This window comes from Muntiacus reevesi, chromosome 1 (assembly GCF_963930625.1).
Source record: "Muntiacus reevesi chromosome 1, mMunRee1.1, whole genome shotgun sequence".
NCBI classification, from domain to species: Eukaryota; Metazoa; Chordata; class Mammalia; order Artiodactyla; family Cervidae; genus Muntiacus; species Muntiacus reevesi.
This window is the reverse complement of record NC_089249.1, coordinates 242,547,921-242,572,776: the sequence shown is the minus strand read 5'-3', so window position 1 is coordinate 242,572,776 and position 24,856 is coordinate 242,547,921. Positions and strand designations below refer to the sequence as shown.

Genomic DNA, 24,856 nt, shown 5'->3' with positions numbered 1-24,856 from the left:
AAAAGTAGTGTTTATGGGACACAGGGAGACTGACTTGACTAGTGCTATGAATTTTTTTTTAAACATTCTTCCAGAGAAATAAATTTCATTCCCTTGGGAATAGAAAACATGATTAAGAGGTCATTATGCTCTTTTTCTGCTAGTTGTCTATGCTGAGGAGGGATGAATAATATATGTAAACTTCCCCGCCTGAGTTTCTTTTGTTTGAAAACTGCTGGCTTACCACCCCCATCCATTTGGGAGGATGTGGTTTCTTTGGTTAAAAGATTCACTAGGTCTTTGTCCCTATGCTCCCCAAGGAGCAGACTGATTAGATATGATGATCCAGCCACGATTGAAGCCCACAGGACTATTCATAAGACGTTCCTGAAACAGATGACCCAGAATTTCTGTGCAGGGGCTCAACTCAGGACCACTCCCTACCCCTTCCTTTCAACCTCCAGATAAATAGATGGAAGCAGTGTGGCTTTTTCAGCTAAATGTTTGTGATACCCAGTGTAAAGGGAATAAAACTATATATCTAAACAGTTCTGTTTCCTGGTGTCCTGCAGTTTCTGCCCCTTTGCAATAAAAGGAGGCCAAAAAGGGTCTGGCTCAGAGAAGGTAATCACCACTTATTTGGGTTGATCCCCAAACTTACAGAATAGATGCTGCTCCCCTGGGAGTAGCACATTGAGGGGGTCATGAGGGAGCAAAGGGGATTACTATCCAAGAGCTCCGGAGGCACCTTGAGCTCTTCATAAGTGATTGCCTTTATCCTTAAGACAATCCTGCAGGGTTTCAGGATCCCCTTTGGGAAGATGAGAAAACTAAGCCTCTGAGAGATTAAATAATAACAATTCTTAGTCACCAAATGTATGCCAGGCACCGTGCTAAGCACTTCACAGCATCTCATTTAATCATTTAACAACCACCAAAGTTACGATACAACCTTCAGTTGTTATATTTGGGAAAATTGAGACTTTGGGAGTGGAACTAACATGTCTGAACAATTTTTGTCATTAACTGGTAGCCCTGGGATTTATACTGAGTCCTGACTTCAGGGCTCTGAAAATCAGTCAGTATCCCACACTCCTGCTTGCTACTTCCCTAAGGTGACAGGATTGTAGATGTGAGAGGCATAGTTTGAACAGGGTCTGATCTACGCAAAATACATTGCTTCTGCTATCCACAATCCCCAAGAGATAGAGCTGGGGCAGGTATGCAGTCCTTCCCCATCCTGATCTGCCTTTGTATAACAGCAGCTATCTTCTTGGGAAAAGAAAAAGACTGGGCAAATCTGAAATAAAGTTGCTGAGGGGAGAGAGGTGGAGGGAGGAGGATAGATTGAGAGAGAGAGAAAAGAAGTGCTATTTTTGACAGCATCAGCCTCTTAAAAGAAAGCACCATGCAATTTGTGTATCAGCGGGAGAACGCAGTGCTTGGGCAGGCAAATCACAGCCTGCTCTGGGCTGCTGTTCTCACCACAGTCAAGTCCATTTGTTTCTTGTGTGGTTCCTCTCCCCAGATCTTCCTTGTCACCTTGCTCTCTCCACTCTCCTCCCCTTTCTCCTTAATGTGTCGCTCTGCCGGTTGTGAGCTCCTCCAGGACCAGGCATGATAAAAACAGAGCCCTAACAGGAGTAAGTGTGCGTTTGCCTTTGTGATGCCGCCAGGATCCTCCAACATAAATCTGCACCATGCAGCTCCAGCCTAGCTGGGTGCTTCGTGAAGGGGTGCTTTGGCTGTGGAGGCCGCCCAGTGTCTCATTTCCCATGATGTTCTCAGGATGCCACCTTACAAGGTGGCAGAGGCAGGGAAGTGTGCCTCTGTTAGCACGGAGTGGGGCATGTCGGGGGGAAAAAAAGGGTTTTGTAATTAGGGTTTGTACTTAAGCTCTGTCCCATGGCTCACTCTGAGAACCTGGGCAAAGCATCACCACTCTGAGTCTTAGCTTCCTAACCTGCGAAGGAAAATGATAATTTCTAAATCCTCTTAGATGAGGGGAGGATGAATGCTGGGACATTGCTAGGGTATGGAAGGCATCCACCCTGCCTGGCATATTGTAGGTATGAAATGAATACATCTCTCCTCTTCTCTTCTTTCCTCTTACATACAGTGCAAAGTGGTCTGAAGGTGAAAGTGAAGTCACTTGGTCGTGACCGACTCTTTGTGACCCAATGGACTGTAGCCTACCAGGTTCCCCTGTCCATGGGATTTTCCAGGCAAGAATACTGGAGTGGGTTGCCATTTCATCACTGAAAAAAGTCAAAAGCACTGTGGAGCTTCAGGAAGCATGTAAGTCTTTTGGGGCTGTTTTTGTTGCAATCCATCATGGGCAAGCAGGGAAACTTAAGAAGCAATGGATGTGCCCCTTTCCATTGTTAGGCAGAGGACAGTGACGTCAGCCCGTGGTGTGACCTTGACCCTTGCACTGTGTGCCCACCTAAAGGCAAAGGGTGCAGAAGGGAAGCAGGATTCCCTAGGGAATTCAAGCAGCTCATACAGCCAGCCATCTCCCTTTCTGGAACCTCACTTTTCTTATTTGTATATTGGCTGTAAAAATGTTAGTTGCACGATTGTGTCTGACTCTTTGTGACCCCATGGACTATAGCCCTCCAGGCTCCTCTGTCCATGGGATTTCCCAGGCAAGAATACTAGAATGGATAGCCATTCCTTTCACCAGGGGATCTTACCGACCCAAGAATCGAACCCGGGTCTTCTGCATTGTCAGGTGGATTCTTTTCTGTCTAAGGACTAAATTGTGTGTGTGTGTGTGTGTGTATGTTGGGGAGAGGATAAATGATCTTTTCCTCTGAATATCGTTTCTTCCTGACAGTTTCCCTCTTTATACCCACTCTGGCCTCATGATTGAGAAGATCCCAACTTGGGATATCATGTTGCCTGGGTTGAAAACCCAGCTTTCCAGTGTCCACGCCAGGTCACCCTGCACAAGCTCCATAACCTCTCTGTGCCTCAGTTTCTCAAATTATACAATCGGAATGAAAACAATATTACCTTCCCAGGGTTGTTGATAGGATTACATAAGCCTACAGTGCGCATCTCATACTTCAGAGAAGTGCCCGGGATGAGTCAGTGCTTCATAAATGTTAACAGCAGGTCTTAGCACCACCACTAAAAGGCTCAATTAACCGTCCCCCCGCCCCTCACCCCAGCTTGAGCTTGTGTACTGGGCTAGGGCACCAGGTTTCTCTGCATTTTCTCTAATCCATCCCATGTGTCCTGACCTGAGAAGCTTCTGTATTGATGTAGCACTCCTCTGGCAAACCTCCAGTCTCTATTCAAACACACAAGCACACACATGCTTTCTCTTTCTGCCTCCCTCTTGGTCCCTCCCTTCTTTTTTTCCTCTCTCCCTTTTTATCCCCCAATTCCCTCCCCCTCTTCCTTTCTCTCTGGCTCTTCTGAAGATACAGGCAAATCCAGCCTCTCTGCTGAGAGACCTTTGCCTCTGATCAGGCCTGACCTGGGTCACAAAGTTCAGAGGGTTACCATGACAACAAGCATCCCTGGCTACCCATCAGGAGGCAAGGACCAATTGAAAGGGACTGTCATTTCCCTGGGACATACTGTATTTATTCTCAGCAGCGGACCCTGCACCAATACCATACTATGGGAAGAGGGTGGGAGGGAGGGAGAGAAAGAAATATCAGGGTTTTATTTTTTTTTTTAAAGTGTGTTCTCTGTGGGGGAGGACCACAGATTGTTCTCAGAGAGAGACAATTTATTTCTAATACAGAGGGATGAGGGTGGGGCTCATGTGTATTTCTGATGAACACAGTTGGTTTCACAAAGAAGGAAAAAATAAGTTATTTGGCTCAAAAGTGATTTTGTGATAGGTCTAATGGGAGGAGGATTGGGGTGGAGAATTAACATTAATGAGTACCCTCTGTGACAAGCACTTTATGTTATTTCATCAGAACTCAGAGCAACTGCAATGAATTGTTATTACTCCAATTTTACAGAAGAGAAAACAGAGGCTCATAAAATTATAGTGACTCACCAAGCTAGATCAAACTGCTAGTAAAGTAATGGCCCTTGACCTTGAATTGAGTTTGTTTGACTTCACGGATCATGCTTTCGACACTATTCAGTGCAGTTTCCCTGTCATTCTCCCATCATAATCATCTTCCTTTTGTTTCCAAGCCACGGCTTCCTCAGAAAACATGTACAACTCTCTTCCCTGACCTCCAACCTTGTCTCCCAAAGTGGACTGCTGTCCACCATAACAGAATCGCCAGGGGACTTGTGGAAATTGAACATTCCTGGACCTCACCTAGACCTGCAGAGTCAGGAATCTCAGGAATCAGAGTCTAGAAAGGGGCATTTTAAACCAGCTTCCCTAGAGGATTTTAAAGCATACTGAAGTTGGAAAGTAGTTCTTTATGGCAAGTCAACACCACCAAAACAGAATTTGTTTTTTTCTCAGTTATATTCTCAGTCAATGTGACTCTAAAAGTAGAACAATCTTCTTAATTGCCTTGAGATACAGTAATGTCACATGGTCCCAGTGTGGAGGTGGGCAGCTAGGAGACCTTCAATCCCTGGAAGTGAGACCACTCCCCATAAAACCTTGTGACATTTCTTCCTGAGTCATGGCCTTAACCTCCCTCCTTATTTTTAGCCAAATGCCAATGCAGACAGGTGATTCTTAGGAGATATTTTCTAGCCTTGCTTTGTGTGAAGGGAGAAAAATATATTCAGTAGGAATGCTATTGAGACTAAAATGTTGATGAGCAATCTTGAACTTATGTCTGATTAAAAACTAAAACAGATATAAACAAGCTGCAGTCAGTGCTGGCCTTCTCTAGTGACTCAGACAGTAAGGAATCTGCCTGCAGTGCAGGAAGTATGGGTTCGATCCCTAGATTGGGAAGATCCCCAGGAGGAGGAAATAGAAACCCACTCCACTATTCTTGCCTAGAGAGTCCTGTGGACAGAGCAGCCTGGTGGGCTACAGTCCATGGGGTGGCGAAGAGCTGGACACGACTGAGTGACTCACACTTTCAAGGTCAGTGCTGTAGGAGGAACATAATTGGCATTCTCCATAATTTCTACTGCAGTGCCAGGAACTCTGTACCCCTCCCAGCCTTTCTCAACCTTCTAGTTGCCCTAGAGGTAAAATTGAGGTGGGTTAATAATTCTGTTTTTACTGTTTTACTGTTGAGTAAACTCCAGGAGTTGGTGATGGACAGGGAGGCCTGGCATGCTGCGATTCATGGGGTTGCAAAGAGTCGGACACGACTGAGCAACTGAACTGAATAATTCTGTTTGGGAGGTAAACCCCATGTCTGCCTGTTTTCTGTCCTTGCAAAAATCAGTTTGTACCTGGTTATTCCTGAAGAGGAGCGCAGAAGTCCCTAGAAAGTGCCTATAACAGACTTCTTTCCCAAACTACCAAGTCATAAAGTAAGCCTTCGATGACAAACATAGAACCACTTCTTCTATCTGTCCCCATCTCCTTATGATCTGTAACCACATTCATGATCTCCTACCCAAATGACCACAGCAGCTTTCTAAATAACCTTCCCTGCCTGCAGTCCTCCTCACTTTGGTCCACCTCACAAACCACTGCCAGAATCATCTTTGGGAGTCTGTCTGACACGGTCCCTCCATCAGTGGCCTTCAGTGACCCCTACTGACATCAGATAAAAAATACAGACATTTGACATCCTTCTCACTGTGACCACAACCTGTCGCTCTTGCTTATTTAAGTGCACGCTAGTTCAAGTGGATTCTTGTTCCTGAAAACAAGCCCTGTGTTTCCCCACCTCTGTGTTTGCTTTTCCCCTGTCCCCTCCACCTGGAGTCCCTTCTTATCTATCACAGTTTCTTCAGGGGCCTATCTTGGTTGTTACCTCAGCCTTGAAACCTTTGAAAATCCTCCCATTCCAATGTTGACTCTCCTCTTCTTGCATGTCTGACTCTCTTAGGGCATTGAGTAGACTCTCAGGTATCTATATAATACAGCTAATGAGCTAAGCTTGATCATGCATCATTTAAGGGCTGGAATTGTGTCTCTCTCACCACTAATCCCTGAAGTGCAGCACATGGTTCTTTGTGTGAAGAAAAGAAATCTGTGAAGCTGTGTGGAAATCATGGGGAGTGGGTCTTAGACCCTCACCCACTAAGCTGCATTCTCATCCTGTCACCTTGGCCCACACATCTGGCATGGACAAGACATGTGACAGAACACAAGCATGTCATGATCACAGGGACCAGAGAAGACTCCATGTAACCACAGTCACAGTTAAAGACCAGGCTTTGACCAATGTCCCAGTTAGGGTATAACTCTCAGCAAATCCATTAAACTCCTGATAGACGGTTTGTGAAGGAGCGTCATTACTTGAGATTTTAACTCAGGCCAATCTGGTGTGGATTCCTTCTTGGGTTGGGAAAACAGGGGCCATGCTCCCTTAGTTAGGAAATTTGAACACGTCGCCTCCAACTGAAGGGAGTATTTATCATAATAAAGAAAAGAAACTTCAGACCAGCAGATACATTGAGTTGGCAGCAGAAGTTGGCAATAGATCACAATTAGTAGGTTTACCAATTATCTTCCCCCAGTGACCGGCATTGGCTGTGCAGGTCTTTATCCACAACCTCAGGGCTTCGGAAACAAAACTCAGCCCCTCACCCAACCCCCAGCATGCAGGGACAGCCAACAAACAGCATCTGTTTCAAAGAAATGCCACCTGTCCAAATAGAAAAATCAAGCACCGTACCACCTCGCTTCCTGAGTATCTGTTTCCAGAGTAGAAGAGACAAACACACCATTCTGTCACTGACACAGCCTTTTATGGCTCTGTAGGGACACGCCTGGCCCCTGCCAAGTAGACTTGGCAAGTTTTAGAGGAACATTTGGGCCTTAGCTATCAGTTCTCTGACCTTATGGGGCAGAGCCGGGTGATCCGCCTTGGAGGAGCCTGATGCTTCTTGGAGGAGGCAGGCTGGAAGGGAGTGAATGCCCTGCAGATGTGATCAGGTCTAGCTTTCTGGAGAGCAGGTGGTGGAGGGGACTGCCAAGGAGGTCCTTTCTTGCCGTGGACTGGCACTGGCACTAAGTCTGGAGCACACCTTCCTGTGAGGACTGCAGGAGTCCCACCTTTCACAGGGTGAAAGAGAAGTTTGCAACATCTGTGGTGTGAGCACTCCTAAAGAGTCTGCAGTTCTGTGAATGGTTAGACAGTGTTTAGAAAGGTATTTTCTGTGATCCTAAATCCTTCCAGGACAACACTGCTTTCCTCTGCTGTATCATCTTAAGCACCTTGAAGCCCCTTTTCAGTGGGGACCAAAGGTATCGTGTATCATTACTACCCCTTATGCCACTGCTCACTTCCCATCTCTGCCATGCAGAACCATTTGCTGGGATCAGATCAGTGGATCTGAGATTGTTGGGGCGGGCACATGTGTCTGTGGCAGTTCATTTGCCATGACTTGCTGGTATTCGACCATGCCTGGAGGAATCAGCATCATCTGGCCATGTGAGGCAGAGACATGAAGGAAAACTGGCTGGACTGTATGTGTGCATATGTGGTTATTTACTCATATTTTCTGCAGCTGTTTTGCAATGGTATGTTTCCTGGGACCTCTACACTACTGGTTGCTAGAATGATTCCTTTTATTGCAGAGTTGAGAAGTAGAATCCTCTAGAGGGAGGAGGGATTTTCCCAGACCAACAACTCAAAGCCCTCTTAGGATGAGAGTTGCTTTCTGTTTTTGAGTCAGGGAGCCCCATGGCTATCATAAAGGTTGCCAATGGAAAGAAAGGAGAACTGGGAGAGAGCTGTGGGCATGTGGCCACCATTTATGTATTCTTAACGTGCACATTAACCATCAGTGGTCTGACTTGGAAGATGTTCCTTTTCATTGCTCTTTCCTTTTATCTTGCTCTTTTTTTTCTCCAAACAGTAAATGACTTGTTATGTCTTACAGAGATATAAGTGATAGAATTAAGTATTTCTTTAATATAGAGTTGAGCTATTTTCAATACTTATCCCAGAAAGAAACTTTGATCATGTAAAACTCATAAAGGCAGTGTTACTGCTCAAAAAAGAGGTGCATTAAAACAAGAAGTGCATTAAAGTGAGCATTCACTATCACCTTTAGGCTTCAAAGTGGTGAGTAGATGCTTGGAGCTCCAAAAGTCCATGTGCAAATCTTTGAGTTGATGGTTATTGTTTGACCCGTGTGCATAGGTACTGGGAAACCTGGTCTAAGACCAGTCTTCTGCCTTTAATGGCACTGTCGGTCATGGACCCCAGCACAGTGTTAGAGTAAGAACAACCACGGGCTGTGAAGTCAGACTGCCTGGACTTGAAATCTGGCTCCTTTGTTAGCTGTGTCCACTTGGTCAGGTAACTTAGTTCTGTGCTGCTGTTTCCTCATCCGTACAATGGGGATGGTGGTACTTCATAGGGAGATCAAGAGGCTGATATGAGATAGTGCATAACACAGTGTGTGACATGTGGTAGGCAGTCACTCAGCAGTAGCTTTTATTATGGTGGAAAGTCATTTGAATTGCCAGCTGACCTGAGATTTGTGTTCATGTTACTGACTTTGTCACTATGTTCCAGGCATCCATGTGTGGGATAGGGAGATGGAGGTAATGTATTGAGTGGGCAGTTCATGTCACTTTCTGTACCTTTCCCCTGCCCTCAACTTTGCATCCAAATATTTGGATCACATGAGGTCCCTGACTTAATAAAATCTTCAGTAAATTATAACAGTGCAGCATCATTGGTGTTCCTGGACCTATAAAAGTGCATTCTCTACTTTGGGCCTTTCTAGGGTGATGCTTTGTAAGTATCTCAAAGTCTCTTGCCAAGCACTGTCCTCTGGAGCCTCTTTGAACTTTGCCTAAATGTGTACAAAGAGCTTTTTAAGTTCTTCCAGACAAAAATGCATGATTTATAAAATACCAGGCCACTTTGTTTCCTTTTATTAGGTCACATCCAATTATTTTTATATTCCTACAGATATGTTTATTTCCTGATATTTGGACAGTTAAAATTCTTCAATATATTTTCATTTCTATTCAGATAAGGACAAAAATCCTTAACACAATCTATTTACACTTTATCATTCTCCAGCCATAGCTAAACCTTTTCTCTTAGTTATTATCTGTGTTCTAGGAGGATTTAGCTTCTTTTGGTTTATCAGCTGTACCATAATTTCTTGTCTTAAGAGTCTTTGCATGTTCCATTCCCTCTGCCCAGACTGTTCTCTACCCCTCCCTTCACTGACCTTACTTAACTCCTATTGATACATCATATTTCAGCTTAGAAAAAAGTATCCTTGGAAGAGTCTTCTCAGCCATATCCCACCCATCCTGCATTCCACTTGGACCTTGTTATCTCTGGTTGTGTTTGAGATCTTCTCTTTATCTTTACTGTTCTGTAATTTTGGCTGAATCAGCTGCTGGTTTTCATCTTTTTATCTGGCTTGGGAGTCAAAATTTTTGAATCTGAGTATTTATGTTTTCCATAAATTCTGGAAAATTCCCTTCAAATATTACCCCTGCTTCACCCTCTCTTGTCTCCATCTGGAACTTAAAGAAGATGCACCTTGGTTTTTTTTTTTTTTTTCCTTTCTCATGTCTCTTCACCTCTTTATTATAATTTTTTATCTTTCTATGTGATATTCCAGGGAATTTTATCTGATTTTTTCAGGTACACTAATTTTCTCTTTAACTCTATCTAATTTGCTGTTTAACACTTTCACTGACATTTTATATTAATGACTACTTTTCTTCTCTAAATCCTAACTGGTACTTCTCTAAATATGTCTGGTCTTTTGTGATATTGCCTTTTTCTTTTAAAAGTATTGTTGATTGCTTTTATGTTTTTACTTTTACTTCTTATTCTTGCCCATGTATTATATGTTGTCACATAATTTATAACTTTTTCCTGCTTAGGGCAGCCTCAGTATAATTAGCTTATTACTATGGTTTTGATTTCCTCTTTGGTGTAGAGATTTCTTAACTTGCATTTATTTATTTATTTATTTTTTAATTTTTATTTTTCAGTGGGTTTTGTCATACGTTGATATGAATCAGCCATAGAGTTACACAAATTCCCCATCCCGGTCTCCCATCCCACCTCCCTCTCCACCCGATTCCTCTGGATCTTCCCAGCCCAACAGGCCCGAGCACTTGACTCATGCCTCCCACCTGGGCTGGTGGTCTGTTTCACCACAGATAATATACATGCTGTTCTTTCGAAACATCCCACCCTCCCCTTCTCCCACAGAGTTCAAAAGTCTGTTCTGTACTTCTGCGTCTCTTCTTCTGCCCTGCATATAGGGCCATCGTAAAAAGCTACTTGTTATATCTTTCACCAGTATATCTAGGTGTTTTATAGTGGGAGTTTTATTCTGCCAAATTGTTGAAAGTAGGTGTCCTCTATGCCCCGTTTTATAGACTATCATACTGGTCGTGGACCATTAAACAATAATCATCTGTTTAATGTCTTTCTTCCCTTCAAGAATGTAGTTCCATGGGGACAGGGACCATATTTGTCTTACCCCCAAATTGTAGCTCCAGCTCCTAGCCTAGTGCCTAGATTGTTGTAGGGATCAGTATTATTGAAATAATTGAATGATATGGAGGCAGAGGTGGCTCTGGATGTCATGTCATGATGGGTTAGTAGCCCCTCTCCATCTTTTTACAACCTTTTACGCACTCTCACCTTTCCTTGAATACTACTCTTCCCTAAAATGATTTAATCCTTCTGTAATTGACATACTATCTTACAGGTGACTTCACACTGTATTGCCTGTAATTACCTTCTGTATAGTTTATTCCATTTGAACTTAAAACCACTTTAAACCTAGGCAAGGATTAGGTGATTATCCTCTCTTTACAGATGAGGATACTGAAGGTCGGGGAGATGATATGTCTTACCTTTTGTAAGACAGTCATTAGTAAATCTCAAAGTTAAATCTAGGCCTTTTGACTTTAGTTCTATAAGACTCTGCCATAACTCTTTGGAATGCATACCAGAGACTCTTAATGTGAAAATAAAGTCCTCTTTGCTTCTTTCCTGAACTACCTATTTCTTGCTCAAGAAATCAGCATCTAGGACAGAATGGGTGCCGATACTCAATTGGTGTCATTTCAGTTTCGATGGCTAGAATCTTAGGACTCAAATGACTTGATTTTTCATTTGGACCACGTGTTTGTTTCTTTGGAGACAAACATTACAAACCACCTTCAAAGAATTCAGGTTGCTGGAGAAGGCTGTTTGTGGCCCAGTTGGATGTGGAGGTGTCTGGTAAAGGGTGGCATGTTACAAGTCACACAATAGCAGCACAAGGTTCATCAATGTTGAACACTGGGAGGGGTGAGACGAGGCAAGGAGAAAGAGCACGCGGGCAGCGACAGTCAGAGCAAGCTGAGGCCCCCGGGTCAATTTCCAACCTCCGGGCTGAAGATCGCAGGTGGCTGGAAGCTCCCAGGCCCACAGGTATCCGAGAAGAGACCTCTCGACAGCTCCCGTGTAGCACTGGAGCATGTGGCAGACACAGCAGCTTCCCTTCTGAGGCAGGGAGGGGAGAGGGAGTACCGAGGAAGCAAATCTTGGCTACTTACCTCAGGGCGGACCCCTTGGGCGTCGCAATGCCATAGCCTTTGGAATCCAAGTTACCTCCCACCTTCATGGTGTCACAGGGTTTCCGCTGCTCAATGTACTCATTCATGGTGGACTCTAGAAGGTAGGCGTATTTGCCTTTGGATTTCCTTACTCGGATCATCCCCTCCTCTGTGGTCCGCACAAACACGGATGGCTCTGCTGACTTCATGTACGTCCACATCTTCTCAAACACGGCAATTTTAGACCTCTGGCCAGGGACAGAACAAAGCTGGAATGAAGCACGGGCTGCGCTTGGTATGGAGGTCGGTGCACACACACTAATGAAGAGCTGAATGTGGCTTGATCACACATTCATGAGCGAGATTAGCTCAGGAAGAAACAAATTATGAGTGATTGCAAAATAAGAGGCTCTAATTAGTACCAGTAGGCTCCGAAGTACAAATATCTTGCAAATACAGAATGAATAGGAGAACTCAGAATCTTTTAATTACTGCTAAGTAGTTAGATTCCTCTTAAACATGGGAAGAGTTAAGAAACTGGGGCTCTGTCTGCCTCTTAAAGACATCAAAGGATCTATCTATTGTTCAATAAGGTCATATTTACACAGCCCTCAAGAAGTGGAGAGCTGACTATAGTTGGAATCTGAGTTCATCATTAAAAGACAACAATAAAGAATTTTTAGATCATAGGTGCCAAGTTACAGTCATCTCGTATTGCAAGACGGTTCTCAGAATGTAATTTGTTGTCTGATAAAGTTAATAACTTGGGACTTGATATGGTCTTCTGCTAACATTTCAAAAGCCTCTACACCCAGCCAAGCTACTTTCCTCATTTCCTCCTGAACTCATTTTAGACCTTCCTTCCTTTGTGACTTCACCTCATTTGTTCACTCCCCTGGAGATGCTGGTTCTCTCCAGCCACATTCCACTCATTATCTCACAGTCAGAACAAGTAGTGTGTATTCCAAGACTATCTTGGCTCCAAGGACAATAGTTCTCAAACTCTAGTGGGCACCAGAATCATGTATGAAGACTATAAATATGTAGGACCCAGACTCTAAACCTAGAGATTTTGATTCAGCAGGTCTGGGGTGGGGCCTAGAATAAATTTTTTTCAGAAGCTCCCCATGTGATTCATTTGCATGGCCTGTGTGGCCCTCACTTTAGAAGGAATGTTGTTAGGATTGATACTCCTCTACGACACATAGTCCGGTCACTCACTGGATATCCAGGCTAGACTGTTAAGGATTAAGAGCCATTCACACTTGGGCACAGGTCTCAAGTTTGTGGGCACTACCTGGGGATAGGGGACATCTTCCCTTCTGTGGGTCCTTCACAGAATCTAACCTTTCATCTAGCAGGCTTTTGGTTAGGGTTCATGATCCAGTATGACAAATCAGCATTGTCCTGTGTGATGTTATTCCCAAAAAGTGTCCCTTCATTGGAAGGTATTAAATAGGTGTATTTTAGGGCTACTGATGTCTAGCTTTTGAAAATGCTTTGTAAATGGACAAATGTTAAACACACGTGTGTGTGTGTGTGTATGCGCGTGTGTGCTTAGTCGTGTCAGATTCTTTGTGACCCCGTGGCCTTTAGCCCATCAGGCTCCTCTGTATATGAAATTTCCCAGGCAAGAATACTGGAGTGGATTGCCCTTTCCTCCTCCAGGGCATCTTCCCGATCCAGGGATTGAACCCATGTTTCTTGCATTGGTAGGTGGATTTTTTACCACTGAGCACCTGGAAAAGCCTAAACACAAATAAGGGACTATATTTTTAAACTTTTTATTTTGTATTGGAGTATAGGCAATTAAATTCTCCAAGCCAGGCTTCAGCAATACATGAAATGTGAACTTCCAGACGTTCAAGCTGGTTTTAGAAAAGGCAGAGGAACCAGAGATCAAATTGCCAACATCTGCTGGATCATCGAAAAAGCAAGAGAGTTCCAGAAAAACATCTATTTCTGCTTTGACTATGCCAAAGCCTTTGATTGTGTGGATCACAATAAACTGTGGAAAATTCTGAAAGAGATGGGAATACCAGACCACCTGACCTGCCTCTTGAGAAACCTGTATGCAGGTCAGGAAGCAACAGTTAGAACTGAACATGGAACAACAGATGGTTCCAAATAGGAAAAGGAGTACATCAAGGCTGTATGTTGTCACCCTGCTTATTTAACTTACATGCAGAGTACATCATGAGAAACACTGGGCTGGAAGAAGCACAAGCTGGAATCAAGATTGCTGGGAGAAATATTAGTAACTTTAGATATGCAGATAACACCACCTTTATGGCAGAAAGTGAAGAAGAACTAAAAAGCCTCTTGATGAAAGTGAAAGAGGAGAGTGAAAAAGTTGGCTTAAAGCTCAACATTCAGAAAACTAAGATCATGGCATCTGGTCCCATCACTTCATGGCAAATAGATGGGGAAACAGTGGAAACAGTGTCAAACTTTATTTTTTTGGGCTCCAAAATCACTGTAGATAGTGATTGCAGCCATGAAATTCAAAGATGCTTAGTCCTTGGAAGGAAAGTTATGACCAACCTAGAAAAGCAGAGACATTACTTTGCCAACAAAGGTCCATCTAATCAAGGCTATGGTTTTTCCAGTGGTTATGTATGGATGTGAGAGTTGGACTATAAAGAAAGCTGAGTGCTGAAGAACTGATGCTTTTGAATTGTGTTGGAGAAGACTCTTGACAGTCCCTTGGACTGCAAGGAGATCCAACCAGTGCATCCTAAAGGAGATCAGTCCTGGGTGTTCGTTGGAGGGACTGATGCTGAAGCTGAAACTCCAATACTTTGGCCACCTCATGCAAAGAGTTGACTCATTGGAAAAGACCCAATTGCTGGGAAGGATTGGGGGCAGGAGGAGAAGGGGACGACAGAGGATGAGATGGCTGGATGGCATCACCGACTCAATGGATATGAGTTTGAGTAAACTCTGGGAGTTTGTGATGGACAGGGAGGCCTGGCATGCTGCAGTTCATGGGGTCTCAAAGAGTCGGACACGACTGAGTGACTGAATTGAACTGAACTCATAGGCAATCAACAATGTTGTGATAGTTTCAGGTGAACACCAAAGGGACTCAGCCATACAAAGGGACTATATTTTTTAAAGACAGTTACTTTAGAGTAACTTTAGAGTTACTTTAGAGTACTTTAGAGTCAGCCAACCTATCTAATCTAGTGATTGATATGTAGATTACAGATTTCTTTATACATGGAATATGTCATTATTCGTCGTGCACAATATCAGGATTATTTTCTTGATATCAACAGGAGTTGGCAAAATACTGACATATATTTAGGTTGTTGTTTGAGCCAGCTATCTCAAAAGATATTTGGGCCCAGGAAAATTCTAGCTCTCAAGGAAAAATGAATGGAGATAGTTACTGGGAATGTTAGTGAAGCATTTGGTAGAGGGAGTTTTAAGATAGTCTTTAATCAAGTAAACTAGGTGATTTGTTTCATAAGTGGGTACCAGTGTGCACACTGGCCTGGGGGTGAAGATCCCTGGATTCCAGGCTTCTATCTACTGCTAACTTTCCCCATTTGTTCCATGAGGAGTTTGGGCATGGTCACCTTTCAGTTCCTTGCTAACTTGAAATATTTGATTCTTTACATGAAAATTCATCATTCAAGCAACAATGTCCTGGGCAGGGGGAGAAAAAAACAGAAAGGAGAAAAGGGAGGGAGGATCTCAAATTAGGAAAAGAAATATGCTGGACAAATCATGGGATCTACAGTATATTGAATATTCTCTTATAGGAAACTGAGAAATAGATAAAATCAGCTGTGCCCAGATTTTCAGATCACCTTCCAGGCTCAGAACCAACAAAACACACAGCAGGGCAATGGCAAGATGCAATTTGACCCGACAGGATGGTCACAGCAGGCAGAGGGGCTGCAGACAGCTTGAGCTGCAGAGTGCTCTGGGCAGCAGTATGCAGAAAATTAATATGTCCCCTCCGCCTCACCCTAGTGCCCCCAGCACTGAGGCCGCACTCACAGTCGCTGGGTGTGAACTATCAGGAAAATCTCATCTCCAGGAGCATGAAGACAGCGTGAGTGGCAGGGAGGACGGGAAAACAGGCTTGGGGTGTTTGTTCTCGGATCTCTCTATTATCTGCAGCTCCCACAACCCTTCACACATCTTAATTAACTGTCGATGGAGGACTGAGTGACTCTGGGTTGGGGCTGCCAAAGAGCTCTCGGCTGCCATGGGGATGACAAACTAGGGTTTTCAGAGATTAAAAAACAAAAAACAACAACTGTTCCTAATCAGTAACTAACAAGACTGAAGGTGCCTATGGGAGCAGGAAGGGAATTGTATATCATACACTCTGCAGTCCTCAAAGAACCTGGTACAGACAAGGGTATGTGACGGGGTCTAATTCAGTGGAAGAGCTTTGAAGTCCATGAATATAGAAATGGAGGGTGTTTGGGGGATCTGTATAAAGCTGAGAAATGTTCTCAGTGTCCCTGGCGTACACTCACTTAAGCAGTTGCCTGTAATCTCATGCTCTCTGAGAGGGATATTTTAATGACGGTATTGGTTCCCTTCTGTGGGAATGCCCCAGACAAGGGATGTCCCTACCCTGAAGAACTCCTTCGTAGATCCCGCTTCTAGGGTCCCGTAAGCGATTTCCGTCTGCTTTGCTAGGTCCTCGGCACTCTCAATGGGAGACACCATCCTCTCCACCGTCAGGAAGGCGGCCAGATTGGCTGTGTAGGAGGAGATGATGATCAAGGTGAAGAACCACCAGACGCCGCCCACGATGCGGCCGGACAAGGACCTGCAGGCCAAAGGGAAGAGATGTCAGGAGCATAGACATCAATTGTAGAAGGCTATGTGACGGGTGGCGCTAGTGGTAAAAAACCCACCTGCTAATACAAGAGACATAAGAGATGTGGGTTCGATCCCTGGGTCGGAAACATCCCCTGGAGGAGGGAATGGTAACCCACTCCATTATTCTTGCCCGGAGAATCCCATGGACAGAGGAGCCTGGCGGGCTACAGTCCACAGGGTTGCAAAAAGTCAGATGTGACTGAAGCAACCTAGCACACACACGTGTGGGAGCGGCCAAGGGCTAGCCCCAGCTCATCAGCAGAGCTGTCAAGCCTTATCGCAACCTTCTCTTCTGTCAGGAGAGTGTGAGAATCCAAATGTCAGAGCCTCCTGTGCATTTTCGTTCCTTATCGTGGATAAGGACTTGTGGGGTTGCCACTCAGGGGTGAGACAGCTCTGCAGGTACATCTTCACACTCACTGTCACACATGCATACACATCGAGACACATGCCAACAAAGAGATATGTCAACACTTGCCCATGAAATCACCAACATATATAAATATCCTGTTATGTGCAGTTACATATATGCCAAATGTTTGAATATACATATGTGAATGCAATGCATTTACACACACGTGGCACACATTTTATCTTGTCCAGAAATGTTTTCAGACTGCCTTCTAGCCAATGCCCTCCTGGCTGGCAAAGGCCACCAAAATGATGGATTTTAGAAGGAAGGGAAGGGAGAACATTTTAGAAAGAAAAGACACCACCAGCATTCTGTTCAGCCACTTTGGGGAATGTCATTGTTGAGTGCAGGCACGGTTCCTCTCTTACCATGGTGAAAGAGAACTTGGTTGAAATAAAAGACAAAGGATAGTCTAATCTGGATCAAAGTGACAAATATGACAATCATACATGAGAAATTCATCCTTGAGATTATTGTCATGTTCTCTTCTCTTTTTCCCAAAGCTGTGAAGAGAAACATGACCAGACAAGAGTTCTACTGTGACTATTTGGATTTAGCTAGGAGCTTTCAAGTCCAGAGCTTCCCAAAGATATTACCAATGATGTTGATGTTATATGGTCTGATATTTTGTGGTGGCCAGATGTGGCATCAAGTCAGACTCAGTCAGATAGTGACAAAGTTATTCCATTACTCCTTCCATCCTGCTCAGTTTGTTAAGGAAGTATCATCCCAAAGCTGCTGTACCCTTAATCCCTTTATAACATGTGCTCTGACAGCCTCGCGCTCAGGGGTGACAATGCTTAACTAGAACCTCATGCTTAACATCGAGAGCAATCACTAGTCCAAACCACTGAGTTTTACTGATAAAGAAACTCAGGAATCCCAAGTCACACTGACTCAGGAGCAACACCCAGGCCTGCTGGCTGGCTTGATTGTTGAGACCTTGTCAACCCTCTCTGTATTATCCCCATGTTCCTGTCTCTTCCACTTTGTTTTGGTTCCTGGGAGATTCCTTTTCACTCTAGGCAGACAGTGTTCACCCCAAGAAAACCAACAAATACTTATTGCTTGCTCTATGGATAGCACTGTCCTAGATGCTTCAGAGGAAGAGGGAAATAAAAGAAGACTTGTTCAAAGGAGTGAAAGTCTGAGAGTACAACAAAACTATGTCCTTTGAAGAACAGCTGCAGGGAGAGGGGAGGCTGTACAGGAAGAAGAGACTTGGAGAGGTGTGTTCACTGAAGGACTGACGTGAGGCTTGTGCCACATGACCTGATCCAGGCGCATTTGGCAGAAGTTACAGGAAACAGATGCTGTCTGAATAAGAGGAAGATATTTTTGATGGGGAGTGTAGTGCAATGGTGGCTATTCTGGGGGTGAGAGAGAGTTTCCCCATTTCTGAAGATGTTCAAGTGATAAATCATCTATAGAGATGTACTTGGTGCCTGCCCATGGTTCTCCAGGGTACTAAGTGCTAGGGACACAAAATAAACCAGATAGAGGAAGGGCCAAGCATCACATGGGACCAGAGACCAACTGCTTCCTCTTACATGCCTATCTCTGACATTGTGTGATTTGAACTCATTAGTATGTAGGCCAGGATGCATGGATTCTACTGGACAGTTAAACAAGATAAGATACATAGAGGCAAATCATTTTCCTACTGCCCAAGGAATCATATGTAGTTGTACTCCAGATCACACTAGTCTTCTGATGACTGGTCCAGTGTTCTCTTCACCTTCTGTGCTGCATTAAGTCACTTCAGTTGTGTCAGACTCTTTGTGACCCCATGGATTGTAGCCTGCCAGGCTCCTCTGTCCATGGGTTTCTCCATGCAAGAAACTGGAGTGGGTTGCCATGTTCTCCTCCAAGGGATCTTCTTGACCCAGGGATTGAACCTATATCTCTTATGTCTCCTGCATTGGCAGGCAGATTCTTTACCACTAGCACTGTTATAGGTGTCCAGGGTTCTGAGAAGATGCTTCTTTTCCAATTCCGGATGATCACAAGGGCACTTGAACTGAATTTCTTATTTCTGTTCACCTCCCCACCCCCCATCTCCCCACTCCTCTGCCTAATCAGTTCTCCACAAGGCAGCCTGCATGATCTTTTGAAAAACATTGATTATATCCTGTTTCGTTGTTGCTTAAAACCCATCAAAGCTCTCTTCTTACACTTGGAATAAAATTCAACTCCTCAGTGGTCCTGTGTGGTCTGGCCCTTGGTTCTCTCACCATTGCCGTTACAACATGGATTCTGTAACTCCAGTCACACGGAAATTTGTTTGATCCTTCATACTCAAAAGCCTCTCACCCTTAGCACATGCTGCTCTTTCCCGTGATCAATGCATCAACCCTATTCATCCTTCAGACCTCAGCCTAGTCCTCACTCTTTCAGCATTCGAGCTTATGACTTTCAGATCCCCATGCAACTCACATCACAGTTGATGTCTGACATCTATTTGTGTGAGTGACTGTCAGTTGTACCCCTCGACCACATTCTCTCTGAGAGTAAAGAACTTATAGCTCTTTTGTGCCATGTGGAATCTCTAGCACCCAGTGCACACTTAGCCTCAATAACAAGTGAATTGCATGGATGCCACCTCTTTTAGAACCGGATGGCTCCATTCATGTTAGATTCTAGAGCTCAGGAATAACTTTCAGGGCCAGGATAATTCTAACCTGCTTATGCTTCACCATGTCTGGAGTCATGGCCCCAAACTGTGTGTTCAGGACGGCAACATTATGTGAACTGAGAGACCCAGCTAAGGTCTCCCCACTTGGGGATCATCTGGTGAAGCTCAAAGTCTTTCCAAGAAAGGTCCTGGTCTGTGGGTCCCTTTTCCCTGTTCTTTAATTAATATTTATCAGCTGAGTGTTGAGAGTAGCATACCCTATAGAGCGTTCCACACATTCCCTACTTGATGAAAATAGCAAAGAAAAATTCTGCTCCACAGCCAGGAGAATAACTGTCATCGTGGAATAACTGAGGGGCTGGGAGAAGGGACTCTTCAAAATGAGACATGATTCCAGTGCTTTGTTTATATTCAGTCTATAATATGGAACTTGAGTGTGAGTGAACCCCCTTTCAGTTCAGACCTGGCACAGGCAAAGCCAAGCCTCTATGTGAGAAGTCTGTATTTTCCCAGCTCCATCCCAGAGGCACGGAGCTGGAGTTATTTATTTATTTATTTTTTTTTTAGGGAACACTTCTATATTTTACTGTATTCTTTAAATCGCATTTGTTTTGCAATTTCACTTTTCCTTTCAACAGAAGCAAGGACTGGCAGTGAGAGTCTTTGCTGCTTCACTGACCAGCCCCATATCCTTGGCAAGCCCCTCCTGGCAAGCCCCTCCCTGGCTGGGCCTCAGTCTCCTTCCCATTTAGTGGGTGAAACTAACCCTATCTTGTGGTGGGAAACCAAAACTTTCAGAACTAGAAAGATTCTTTGTCCATTTTTTCCCTTTAATGAGTACAAGCTGTTGCAATTCAAATGGTAGAGGGGAAAGTACTCTGAAAAGTGCTGTTGAAACAGAAGACATTATTTTTATGATGATGATGATTCCCCCAGGGAGTCACAGGGCAAAGAACCACTTTTCTTAGTAGGGATGGAACAACTATAATCTGAACCCCTTGAAGTTCTGCCTAATCACCTGAAGTTTATTAGTCTTGCAGCTTGGCATAGCTCGTCACCTGAATTTTATTAGTCTTATAATATGGCATAGCTCTTCGCCAAACTTCCTAGGTGATCGAGGAAACACTATGTTCCTCCAGAATTGGCCACGATTTATGTAGCTTGTTGGACTTTTATCTTACTTGAACTTGATTCATAGCCCTGTGAAGTAGACAGGAGAGGAATGAATGCCCCCCCCCCATCTGACAGATCAAAGGACCACAGGTCAGGGACGTAAAGGCACTTGTCCAGGGTCACACAGTGAGGCAGAGCTGGGACTAGGACCCGGGACTTGGTATTTCCTGCCCACTCCAGCCACTGCAGAGTGCTGCCTACTTCACCAGCTTCTGATCTGTCTGTAGAAGGACATGGACTTCCTCACCCCATGATGACTCTATGATGCTGGATCATGGCCAACACTCACCTCTTTTTTTTTTTTTTACTTTGGGACTATTTTGATTGATTGATTGAAGTGTAGATGATTTACAACATTGTGTTAATTTCTGCTTTACAACAAAGTGATTCAATTATGCACATATTCATCCTTTTTTAATATTCTTTCCTATTGTGGTTTATCATAGGATAGTGAATATAGTTCTCTCTACTATTCAGTAGGACCTTGTTTATCCATCCTGTGTATAATAGTTTACATCTGCTCACCCCAATTTCCCACTCCATCCCTTCCTCAACCCCTTCCTCCTTGGCAGCCACATTCCTGTTCTCTGTGTCCTCGAGTCTTTTTCTGTTTCATATAGGTTCATTTGTGTCCAATTTTAGATACTACATATAGTGATATCACATGATATTTATCTTCCTCTGCCTGGCTCACTTCAGTCATTATGACGGTCTCTAGGCCCACCCATGTTGCTGCAAAGAGCATTATTTCATTATTGGTATGACTGAGCAGTATTCCATTGCATATATGTACCATCTTCTTTATCTTTATGGATAGGTTGTTTCCCTGTTTTGGCTGTTGTGAGTGATGTTGCTATGAAAATAGGGCTGCATGCATCTTTTGGATTAAAGTTTTGTCTGGATACAGCCCAGGAATATTCACCTCTTGTAATGTTCCGCAGAACCTTTGGAATCCACACAAAGCAGTTTGGCCACCGTCACCTCCACAGAATTAGAAACCTGTTTGCGTTTTGTTTGTTGTTGTTGACTAACACGTCACTGCAAGTTTGGTGGCTCACTGATGATCTCCTGGCTCCGTGGGTCAGAAGTCTGAGTGAGGGTGTCTAGACTCTACTCAGTGTCTCAACAGGCTGAAATCAGCACATTGGCTGGGGCTATGGTCCGCATGTGGAGGTTGGGGTCTTCTTTCATGCTCACTGGCTGTTTGCAGAGTTCATCTCCCTGTGGTTGTGGAAATGAGGCTGTCATTTCCTTGCTGGCTATCAACCAGGGGCTGGTCTCAGCTCCTGGAAGCTGCCAGCATCCCTCATCATCTGCCTCCTCCACCTTCAAGCAAGTGAGAGTGTGGCAAACCCCTTAATTCTTCCAATTTTTCTGACTTCTAGCTCTGGAGAAAACGCTCTGCTTTTAAAGGGCTTATTGGATTGGGTGATGTCCACTTGGATAATGTTAAAGTCAACTGGCTTGGGACTTTAATTACATTTGGCAAGTCTCTTCACAGGAGTACCTAGGTTTGGGTTTGGATCACCAAGAGACAGGAACTTTTTGAACTGCATATACCATACTGTTTAATCACTCATTTTATAAGCATTGCTTATATGATAGGTACTGTTGGGCACGGGGCCTGGGGGAGATAAAAGTGAGTACACCCCAGTGTCTTCCTTCCAGGAAGAAAATGGGAACCTGGTGGGCAAACATAGGCTTTGGGGTCAGATGCTTTGATTCTCTGTGGAGTGCTATGTTTGGAGCATAGAGTCTGGAGCATAGCAATCACTCAGTAAAGCCATCATCACTATGTTATATAAATATCATAAACAGTAATTATAGCTTTATCTTGATCAAGTGACAAGTAAGAAAGCAATACTAAGGGAACACAGAAGCGCTTGCTAAGCAGAGCTTGGGAAAAGTTACCAGCGGAGGAGAAACTTGTACTGGGTTTTGAAGTGTGAATAGGAGACTGCCCAGGTGTGAGAAGGGAGGGGGGCTGGAGATTAGAAGGAGCTGAGTGGGGTATCACCTCCTCTGTGAACTTCTCTGCCTTTGCCAGCAGAGCACTGGGTAGCCCTTTCTGTATCCCTGTTATACCACGATCATTCTGCTCTTAAAATGCTAACCATGCCGGGGTGATGATTTAAGATGTCACTGTGATTATTTATGGTATTTACTCTTTAACACTGATGATGATGGGTTGAACTAAAACAGAGCCCATAGATAGTGGGAGAGGCAAGCTGACTGGAGAGGTGAAGACATATAAGGATTTGGTGATCCATAGGGGCAGAGGCAGTGAGAGAGAGAAATGCTCAATTGCCACTCCTTGCCCATTCCGACATGGTCCGGGGAGCCAGATGCTGCCTGCTAGATGTTGGTCTCCTCTGAAAATGACATTTTTTTCCTTTGGTCAATGAAACACTAGGCATACCATTAAATGCATAACTTGGTGCTAATGAAAGGCAGTAAGGATCTGGCTGGACCATCTTTGGGTTCTGATAGTTAGCATTTCCTTCTTGGTCATAGATTCAGATTCGCCACAGGCCTTTAAATGTGTATTTCTAATCTCACAGCTTGGATTTGTTTTTCTAGACAAGGTGGTGGGCATTTTTTTTTTCTTTTTCTGTAAAAGGCCAGGTAGTAAATATTTCAGGCTATGAAGGCCTTATAGTCTCTGCTGTACTCCTCATCCCTGCTGGTGTAGTGTGCAAACAGCCACAGAAAATGTGCACACACGTGCCTATGGCTGGATTCCCTTACAACTTGGATGTAGCCTGTGGATGTAGTTCAGTGACTTCTGCCCTCAGTCTTACTCTGAATCGCAGAGACCTTTGACTGAAGTGAATAAACTATTTCACTTTTTTTTTTTTTTAAATCATCTATCCAGTTATTAGACTTCCCAGATGGCACAGTGGTAAAGAATCTGCCTGCCACACGAGAGACTTAGGTTTCGATCCCTGGATCTGGAAGTTCCCCTGGAGTAGGAAATGGCAACCTCCTGGCAGGCGCAGGAACCTGGCAGGCTACAGTCTATGGGGTCACAAAGCACTGGACCTGAGTGAGTGACTGAGCATGCATCCAGTTCTTAGTACCGCTCACAAACACCTAGATAAAGTATTACAGTGATCCATGTGCCAGTTACTTCTGTGCTATCCTCACGGAGAAAGGTGAAGGTGTTGTTTAAGAGAATAGGCTCAGGGGCCAGATGAGACAGGATGGTCCTGCTGTGTTAACTAATTGGTTGTGTGACATTGGGCAAGTCATTCAAACTCTTTGTGCTTGTTTCTTCATAAATGGAGTGCTAGTACTCATCTTAAAGGTATTCTTAGTACTGAGAAAGGAACAAGTACCAGTGAAGCCTGTAGCTCAGGGCCTGGAATGGAGAGAGTGTTTCAGGATGGAGGTGTGCAGACAGTGTTTGGAGCAATGTCCTGGTTGCAGATGGGGCAGGCCAGGGGCCTTTAGGAAAGCAGATACATGGGGCCAGTGTAGGGAGTGGAATGGCATTAAACAGGAGTCAGCTCCTGATCTCATCCATCTCCCCCCTGCCCAGGACATCTGTCACAAGGAGTTAGATATGGACATTCTTCTTTATTTCAAAAGCTTTGTCCAAGAGGAAGGAGACAGAAGGGACACCTCCTGTGTGCCTTCATTCAGCTGAGCTCAAGAGGTCACTGAGCTCAAGCTATTTCCCTTGGTCATCTGCTTCAAATGGCTATTTTTAAAAAGTAATGGAAACAGGAGCATGAAGGCAAGGACTTGGATGGCCCTCCTCTAAATTACTGAGAGATTAAGGTCCATCTTGACTAATTATTCGGCTTAGCTATGTTCAGAGAGAGGCTCACTTGGTATCAGGCATTGAGGTTCCCAGACTGGGGTAAATAACTGGCCAACTACAACAATTCCACTGATGAGTCCCCTTCATCCAAGATGCTATGCCTGAGTGGCAAAGCATCCCATTTTCACCAGCTGCAAATCACTCAGCGCTTCCCTGGTAGAGTGGAAGTGAGTCATGTTAATTGCCCAGCTGCTGGCCACTGTGTTCCAGACCCAGAGGAGGGGGCGAGTCTGGGCTCCTGTGCTGAGTCCCAGGATGGGAAACTGGGGGGTGGACAACAAGCTCCAACAAGAGCCTGGTATTCTTCTTGTAGAATTTGCCGAGCTGTGTTTCAAAGAGGGACGGTCTTATGTTCCTTTTATTTTCTAT

At 44.3% G+C, this 24,856-nt stretch overlaps 1 protein-coding gene across 5 annotated transcripts in view; it reads right to left on the bottom strand.

Moving 5' to 3' along the window:
* Nucleotides 1–24,856, bottom strand: part of GRIA1 (glutamate ionotropic receptor AMPA type subunit 1) — a 342,928-nt gene that overhangs the window by 29,367 nt on the left and 288,705 nt on the right. For all 5 annotated transcript variants that reach the window (XM_065918962.1, XM_065918961.1, XM_065918963.1 and 2 more), the window contains exons 12-13: nucleotides 16,190–16,388; nucleotides 11,591–11,838 (exon numbers count right to left, since the gene is read on the bottom strand). In XM_065918962.1, coding sequence (XP_065775034.1) covers nucleotides 11,591–11,838; nucleotides 16,190–16,388 — 447 coding nt within the window. The remainder of the gene's footprint in view (nucleotides 1–11,590; nucleotides 11,839–16,189; nucleotides 16,389–24,856) is intronic.